Genomic DNA, 9109 nt, shown 5'->3' with positions numbered 1-9109 from the left:
TTGCCTTGGCAGTGTGCTTAGGGTTGTTGTCCTGTTGGAAGGTGAACCTTCGCCCCAGTCTGAGGTCCTGAGCGCTCTGGAGGAGGTCGTTTTCATCAAGGATCTCTCTGTACTTTGCTCTGTTCATCTTTCCCTTGATCCTGACTAGTGTCCCAGTCCCTGCTGCTGAAAAACATGCCCACAGCATGATGCTGCCACCACCATGCTTCACCATAGAGATGGTGCCAGGTTTCCTCCAGGTGTGATGCTTGGCATTCGGGCCAATGAGTTCAATCTTGGTTTCATCAGACCAGAGAATCTTGTTTCTTGTTTATTTTGGCAAATTCCAAGCGGGCTGTCATGTGCCTTTTACTAAGGAGTGACTTCTGTCTGGCCATTCTACGATAAAGGTCTGATTGGTGAAGTGTTGCAGAGATGGTGGCCCTTCTAGAAGGTTCTCCCATCTCCACAGAGGAGCTCTGTAAAAGTGACCATCGGGTTCTTGGTCACTTCCCCTACCAAGGCCCTTCTTCCCCGATTGCTCAGTTTGGACGTGCAGCCAGCTCTAGGAAGAGTCTTGGTGGTTCTAAATTTGTCCCATTTAAGAATGATAAGGACACTGTGTTCTTAGGGACCTTCAATGCTACATACATTTTTGGTACCCTTCCCCAGATCTGTGCCTCGACACAATCCTGTCTCGAAACTCTACAGACAATTCCTTCAACCTCATGGCTTGGTTTTTGCTCTGACATGCACTGTCAACCGTGGGACCTTATATAGACAGGTGTGTGCCTTTCCAAATCATGTTCAATAAATTCAAGCTTTGACAAACATTTTTTCCACACGGCTAAATATTAACCAGCTAAACAGCTGCCCTTAGGGAAAATGTGTTTGGAATGACCTTTCTAGCTAATGGGCTATATTAGAGTCTACACATTATCATTCAATTATAAATGTGGGGAGGTCAAAATAACGTAAAACTATGTAACAAATCTATTAATTTTAGAATTTTGATCATCATTCACTTGATAAGACAAGACTTGAAAAAATGTTTTTGCTAAAGTATGATGGGGGTCGCTGATACGCCTGGGAGGGGGTCGCTGGTCAAGAGAAGTTTGAAGACCCCTGATATAAGGGAGATGTGGAGTTGAGTTTAACCAAATGGATTTTCTGATTTATTAGGAAAAACACATCACATTTCTGTAAAAGGTTCAACAAGAGTGCTTAGTGTTCTGAAAACATCTTTAAGCAGTCATCCTCGTAGTCATTTAAAATCAACAGTGACATTTCCCCCCAGAAAACACAAGCTGCCAAAATAAATGCATGTCAATTCAGATCGATTGACATTGTTTGACAGGTGTCATGGGCTAGAATTTGGGCTGGGTGATGATTTGAATTCATGTTTTAAGCGCGATATTCCAACATGCCACAAGAATCAAGTTTTTAAATATATTTTTTTGTTTCTATGAGCGTGTCTTTTTGGTCTCGTCTACTTCACTCCTGTGCACCTTGCCCCTCGCACACAGACAAGCCCCTCCCCCACCACTCACAACAAAAGAAAGATCACCTTCTGCCTCTGACAACAGTTTCCCAACTAGTTATTTGCATTTGAGGTTTGGTCCAACATTTTTTTTTATTACTAAAAAAATTACAATAAAGTAAATTTAAAAAACAGTCATATGGACACCAAAACCCATTGAGCCATTTTACTGTAAAAGAGGAGAACTTAACCTTTGTAACGACACCCTTTTGCTCTCACCTCCCAATTTTAGAACAGAGTAGACCCTACTAAGACGGGAGTATCAAAGAATATGATTATCGAAAATTAGTCATTTTTTTGATGCGCACAGAATTGCAGTACCGCTAGCAGCATTTTAGCAAGAGTGTTATGTGCTGTCTAGTCTGTGTTTTATAAATGTGCATTGAAAATAAGACACATGTATATAAGGAATTGGCAATTAATTCTCATTCTGAGAAATAAGCATATTTATCTTGGTATTCCACTTGATTTCAACATCTAAACAAAGTGTTCAAACGGTTTGAGACGGACAGGAGGCTGTCTGTCATAGTTCAATTGTTCTACCTTGTTAGCAAGCAAATATTTAAAGTCTCCAACTTGAATCTATCAAAATTGCTGGCTACTCACTAGCAGGTGGTCTTATGAGTTAAACATTGCTGTCATTATTAGTGGATGTGCATTATGCATGGTTCTGGTTAAATTTGTTACAAAATGGGCATTTTCATAGACTTGAAAGCCAGGCCAGTGATTATTGCAAAAAAGCTGGTTAAACCATTTTGATAACATAAATGATATACACAGTACCAGTCAAAAGCCTGGACACAACTACTCATTCAAGGGTTTTTCTTTATTAAAAAAAATCTACAGAACTATGAAATAACACATATGGAATAATGTAGTAACCACAAAAAAAGTGTTAAATCGAAAACATGAAGAAAATAAATTTCACAAATGAACAAGGAACACCTGTTAATTGAAATGCATTCCAGGTGACTAACTCATGAAGCTGGTTGAGAGAATGCCAAGCGTGTGCAAAGCTGTCATCAAGGCAAATGATGGCTACTTAGATTCTAAAATATATTTTGATTTGTTTAACACTTTTTTGGTTACTACATGATTCCATGTGCTAATTCATAGTTTTGATGTCTTCACTATTATTCTACAATGTAGAAAATAGTACAAATAAAAACTCTTGAATGAGTAGGTGTGTCCAAACTTTTGACTGGTATAGTATATACGCTTTATTGTCACATACACTGAATATGGTCAGCCATAGTAGTACAGAGTCCCTGGAGCAAATTAGGGCTAAGTGCCTTGCACGAGGACACAGAATTTTCACCTTGATGGCTCTGGTATTCGAACCAGCGACGTTTCGGTTACGGCACAACGCTCCGTTAGGCTACCTGCTGCCCTGGTAGTTACGGTTAGCCTAGGCATAATTTTACAAGCCCTGAATTCATTTGCTTATTCCTGACTGTTTGAAATGCAGTGTATTGATCATTAAGTTGCACAACAAAGCTTATTTATAAAAAAAAAAAAAAATGGAAATATATACATTTGACAAAAAAAATAAATGATTTAAGCCATATTGCCAGCCCTAGCTAGACTCCTTCTGCACACATACCCTGTTCTCATGAAGGCAAGCGCAAGACTGGGGTTGAGCTGCTGGGCTTTCTTGGCATCATCGACAGCACCTGTAGAAACAGATATACCCAGATGAGAAACATAGCTCAATTTTCTGTAGCAGAAACAAAATGAGGGAACTAACATATGCCAGTCACTTGAATTAAAATCATTCTACAAAACACCAATTTCAGAAAATCAGTAAAGCTAGGTAGGTTAGTCAAGGGTTTGAGCTGTAGTTTGTCAATGGAGGATTAAGGTTTGTCTGACTGATATCAGGGGGGTTGTTGGGATAAGAGACTTACAGCTGTAGTTTTTCAGTTGGAGGTGGGCATAGGCTCGTTGGCAGAACAATTCTGAATTGTCCGAGTTACCTTCCAATGCTTCGTTAAGTTCCTGGGGGGAAATTACGGTGACATCCAATGGGCAAACTTGGGGTCAATTGAATTGACAAGACATTGAAAAAAAACATGTTTATAACCACTAAGGTTAACTATTGTTTATATACATTTTCCCAGCTATTTAACTTGGCTTTCTGCACACAATCTTCTTAGTCTTACATTAGTAAGGTGGTTAGCTACATTCAAGACATGGTGGTTAGCTACATTCAAGACATGTACAGTATGGCAGGTGGTTAGCCAGTTAGCTAGCAATGCTAACATTAGCTTAACTGGCTAGCGAGTACAACAAGATACAACCAATAAGCTAACTAGCTCCTGTGACGGTACACACATACTAGTAGCTTGCTAGCTACATCACTACTGCTGGAGTTGAGCAACTACCGAGAGTACGTCGTTTCAGACCAAAATAGTTCGATAGTGTGGCTAACTTAACTGGCTCTCTCGTTAGATTAGTTTCTAAAGTTAGCAGAAGATTAGCTAGTTAGCCAGCCCCGAAAAGTGTATAGCCAGCTATCTAATTAGAGTTATTGAAAAATTTCCAAACCCATGACAACTTTATCTAGCAAAAATGCTATTTACTTTCAATAAAACGAGTTCATAATGACAGGCCGTTGTTTACCTCGATAGCTTTCTGTGGGTTCTCGTCTATGAAGCTATCGGAGAAACTGCTAAAACAAGAAAACAAAGCTAACGTTAGCCTCTTGAATAAGGAAACATTTATGACAAAATACTCGAAAAGGTAGCTTATATACTTGCCGTTCGGATGCCATGGGGCTAGAAGTGTTGTCAGTGGGAGAAAGAGCAGAGACTAGCTAGCTGGAAAGTTCTAGATGGGAATCAGAAAACGAAACTATGCTGGAGAATGGAGCCTAAACTCTTGCGCTATAGTTCAGTCAAAGATGTGTATAAGTAAACCAAGATAGACCACTGCCTGTCATTTCCAATGGGAACTAAAATGAGCCTCAGTGGGCAGAACAAGCAGAGCCAAGCACGAACTAGCGAGATCCTATTGGTGCGTTCTAGCATCATCTGAATATTTCCGTTAGGGAACACACGCTATGTGAAGCGCGCGTGTGCAATAACTCCATTCCCCATTGCGCTCCTTCTAAACAACGCGATTTTCCAAAGGGTAAAGTTTGCTAAACTTAATCTATTCTGTTCATAACATATTCTAGTTTTGGAAACCTGTATTGAGATCAAATGTTAAATCGATGAGAACATTTGCCTAATGTCGACCAAAATCCATCTCGTTCCATGTTCTCCCACTGCTCGCAAGAGGGCTTCCTGTCACTACCATATTGGTAGTGAGTGGAAAGGCCAAGCGGATGCTTCACATTTAAACATTCAGTGAAATATCTGTCTCATTGTTATATCTGTGGTACAGTGAGTGGATTGGAGCACAGCGTAGCAGACATGCGCCGTGCGGGCCTGTCAACAGTCAGCTGGGAAGGCGCAGTTGCTGCTGCTGCTGCTGCTGCTGCTGTTGTTGTTGTTGTTGTTGTTCTTCTTCTTCTTCTTCGGCATTATGGCGTTCACACATTTTGTCTGTGCATGCCGCCACCCATTGTGCGGTAGTGTGTAGTCAATCACGTTACATTTTGTGATACAAACATAAAAAAGGAAAGTGAAAAAGGAAAAGAAAAACGAACCGTACACCAAATACACCACTATTTCATAAAGATGCAAATCACCATCCCATTCCTCCTATATTATTTAAAAAATATATATATTTCATTTTTACACATCACTGACAATCTGAAATGGTCCACCCACACAGACAGTGTAGTGAAGTAGGTGCTTGTCAGTACAGTATGTAGGCACAAGTAGGCACAACAGCTCCTCTTCAACCTCAGGAGGCTGCAGAAATGTGGCTTGGCCCCTAAGACCCTCAGAAACCTTTACAGATGCACAATTGAGAGCATCCTGTCGGGATGTATCAGCACCTGGTACGGCAACTGCACCGCCTGCAAACACAGGGCTATCCAGAGGGTGGAAGGGTCTGCCCAACAAGGACATCAACCACCCGAGCCACTGCCTGTTCACCCCACTATCATCCAGAAGGCGAAGTCAGTACAGGTGCATCAAAGCAGGGACAGAGAGACTGAAAAACAGCTTCTATCTCAAGACCATCAGACTGTTAAATAGCCATCACTAGCCAAGTACCACCCAGCTACTAGTTGGCTGCTGCCCTATGTACATAGACATGAAATCTCTGGTCACTATAATAATGGAGCACTAGTCACTTGAATAATGTTTACATACTGCTTTACTCATCTCATATGTATATATTGTATTCTATTCTACTGTATTTCAGTCAATGCCACTATGACATTGCTCGTCCTAATATTTATATATTTCTTAATTCCATTCATTTACTTTTAGATTTGTGAATAGTTGTGAATGATTAGATACTGCTGCACTGCTGGAGCTAGGAAAACAAGCATTTCGCTTCACCCGCAATAACATCTTCTAAATAAACTCAGCAAAAAGAAACGTCCTCTCACTGTTAACTGCGCTTATTTTCAGCAAACTTAACGTATGTAAATATTTGTATGAACATAACAAGATTCAACAACTGAGACATAAACTGAGCAAGTTCCACAGACATGTGACTAACAGAAATTGAATAATGTGTCCCTGAACAAAGGGGGGGTCAAAATCAAAAGTAACAGTAAGTATCTGGTGTGGCCACCAGCCGCATTAAGTACTGTAGTGCATCTCCTCCTCATGGACTGCACCTGATTTGCCAGTTCTTGCTGTGCGATGTTACCTCACTCTTCCACCAAGGCACCTGCAAGTTCCTGAACATTTCTGTGGGGAATGGCCCTAGCCCTCACCCTCCAATCTGACAGGTCCCAGACATGCTCAATGGGATTGAGATCTGGGCTCTTCGCTGGCCATGGCAGAACACTGACATTCCTGTCTTGCAGGAAATCACACACAGAACAAGGAGTGTGGCTGGTGGCACTGTCATGCTGGTCATGTCTTGATGAGCCTGCAGGAAGGGTACAACATGAGGGAGGAGGTCTTCCCTGTAACGCACAGTGTTGAGATTGCCTGCAATGACAACAAGTTCAGGCTGATGATGCTGTGACACATCGCCCCAGATCATGATGGACCCTCCACCTCCAAATTGATCCCGTTCCAGAGTACAGGCCTCAGTGTAAAGCTCATTCCTTTGACGATAAACGCAAATCTGACCATCACCCCTGGTGAGACAAAACCGCGACTTGTCAGTGAGAGCACTTTTTGTCAGTCTTGTCTGGTCCAGCGACGGTAGGTTTGTGCCCATAGGCGACCTTGTTGCCGGTGATGTCTGGTGAGGATCTGCCTTACAACAGGTCTACAAGCCCTCAGTCCAGCCACTCTCAGCCAATTGCAGACTGTCTGAGCACTGATGGAGGGATTGTGCATTCATGGTGTAACTCGGGCAGTTGTTGATGCCATCCTGTACTTGTCCCACAGGTATGATGTTCGGATGTACCGATCTTGTGCAGGTGTTGTTACACGTGGTCTGCCACTGCAAGGATGATCAGCTGTCCATCCTGTCTCCCTGTAGTGTTGTCTTAGGCATCTCACAGTACTGACATTGCAATTTATTGCCCTGGACACATTTGCAGTCCTCATGCCTCCTTGCAGCATGCCTAAGGCACATTCACGCAGATGATCAGGGACCCTGGGCATCTTTCTTTTGGTGTTTTTCAGAGTCAGTAGAAAGGCCTCTTTAGTGTCCTAAGTTTTCATAACTGTGACCTTAATTGTCTACCGTCTGTAAGTTGTTAGTGTCTTAACGACCGTTCCACAGGTGCATCTTCAATAATTGTTTATGGTTCATTGAACAAGCATGGGAAACAGTGTTTAAATCCTTTACAATGAAGATCTGTGAAATAATCTTTGAAAGACAGGGTCTTGAAAAAGGGACATTTCTTTTTTTGCTGAATTTATGTGTATGTGACAAAAACTATTTGATTTCATTTTGACCCTAACTGATCCCTTTTGTTCAACACACCTTGTAACACTGCAGTAAAACCTCGTACACCCAAGTGCTTCTCTGCTACTGCCACCACATCTATTTTCTGTCCCGGCACCCCAATGTGGTGGTGGTTGAACCAGCTTCCCCCTGAAGATAGGACGGCAGAGTCGCTGTCCAGCTTCCCCCTGAAGATAGGACGGCAGAGTCGCTGTCCAGCTTCCCCCTGAAGATAGGACGGCAGAGTCGCTGTCCAGCTTCCCCCTGAAGATAGGACGGCAGAGTCGCTGTCCAGCTTCCCCCTGAAGATAGGACGGCAGAGTCGCTGTCCAGCTTCCCCCTGAAGATAGGACGGCAGAGTCGCTGTCCAGCTTCCCCTGAGTCGCTGTCCAGCTTCCCCCTGAAGATAGGACGGCAGAGTCGCTGTCCAGCTTCCCCCTGAAGATAGGACGGCAGAGTCGCTGTCCAGCTTCCCCCTGAAGATAGGACGGCAGAGTCGCTGTCCAGCTTCCCCCTGAAGATAGGACGGCAGAGTCGCTGCCCAGCTTCCCCCTGAAGATAGGACGGCAGAGTCGCTGTCCATCTTCCCCCTGAAGATAGGACGGCAGAGTCGCTGTCCAGCTTCCCCTGAAGATAGGACAGAGTCGGTCCAGAGTCGCTGTCCAGCTTCCCCCTGAAGATAGGACGGCAGAGTCACTGTCCAGCTTCCCCTGAAGATAGGACGGCAGAGTCGCTGCCCAGCTTCCCCCTGAAGATAGGACGGCAGAGTCGCTGTCCATCTTCCCCCTGAAGATAGGACGGCAGAGTCGCTGCCCATCTTCCCCCTGAAGATAGGACGGCAGAGTCACTGCCCAGCTTCCCGAAAGCACTACCTCTTCAAAGAGTATCTTAAATAATCCCCCACCACCCCCCCTTTCTGACTTTGCTGATAGCTACTTGGAGGAAAAGTGTACTTACTGTGCATATGATATGTGATTGTCCCCACCTAGCTATCTCAACATGAATGCACCAACTAAGTCGCTCGGGATAAGAGTGTCTGCTAAATGACTCAAATCTAAATTGACATTCCATTTCTGCGGTACAGTTTATAACCATGGCAATGAATGCTAACAAGTCAACCTTACTGAAGCACAAATTCATAATATTGGCATAGGCCTACGACTGACTCCTGACCCATCGTCCTCTACTCTCTTCTCTGCCTCAGCACACGACACCTTCTGTTCTACTCTGACCCTGGCAACCTGAACCTGTCTATCTCGCACTGGGCACTTCTGATCCCCAGCATCATGGGCACCCCCACAATTGACACACAATGTTTTTTTCCCACCGATACTACACAGTCCCTTGTCATCCTGCACACTTCTCACATCTCAGAACCTCCCTCCAACAAACTGCAGCAACATGACCATGAGCTTGGCATCGGAAACGCCGTAGTGGGTTCAGCACAAATGCTCTCGCTGGATAACATGATTATCAGGTAAAGACTGCCTCAAAACGCAAAAGGACAATGTCTTTTCAGTTACACCATGCTCGCGTCGCACCAAACGGTAGGCGTCACAGACACAGGGATTTTGTGCGGGTGAGGAACATTTAAGGTTTGCCAAAAAAATACCAGGA

General features: G+C 43.6%; 1 protein-coding gene across 3 annotated transcripts in view; it reads right to left on the bottom strand.

The window, feature by feature from the left end:
* Positions 1-4471, bottom strand: part of sugt1 (SGT1 homolog, MIS12 kinetochore complex assembly cochaperone) — a 23207-nt gene extending 18736 nt beyond the window's left edge. Inside the window, exons 1-4 of one of the 3 annotated variants that reach the window (XM_064993226.1) lie at positions 4279-4471; positions 4142-4187; positions 3427-3517; positions 3123-3192 (exon numbers count right to left, since the gene is read on the bottom strand). In XM_064993226.1, the coding sequence (XP_064849298.1) occupies positions 3123-3192; positions 3427-3517; positions 4142-4187; positions 4279-4292 (221 nt within the window). In that variant the 5' untranslated portion in view covers positions 4293-4471. Of the gene's footprint in view, positions 1-3122; positions 3193-3426; positions 3518-4141; positions 4191-4278 lie in introns of all 3 variants that reach the window. The other 2 variants (XM_064993225.1, XM_064993223.1) reach the window with 2 other exon arrangements.
* Positions 4472-9109: the final 4638 nt, after the last annotated feature.

This window comes from Oncorhynchus masou, chromosome 17 (assembly GCF_036934945.1).
Source record: "Oncorhynchus masou masou isolate Uvic2021 chromosome 17, UVic_Omas_1.1, whole genome shotgun sequence".
NCBI classification, from domain to species: Eukaryota; Metazoa; Chordata; class Actinopteri; order Salmoniformes; family Salmonidae; genus Oncorhynchus; species Oncorhynchus masou.
Note: the sequence above shows the minus strand (reverse complement) of the source record. Positions and strands in the feature narration are given on the sequence as shown.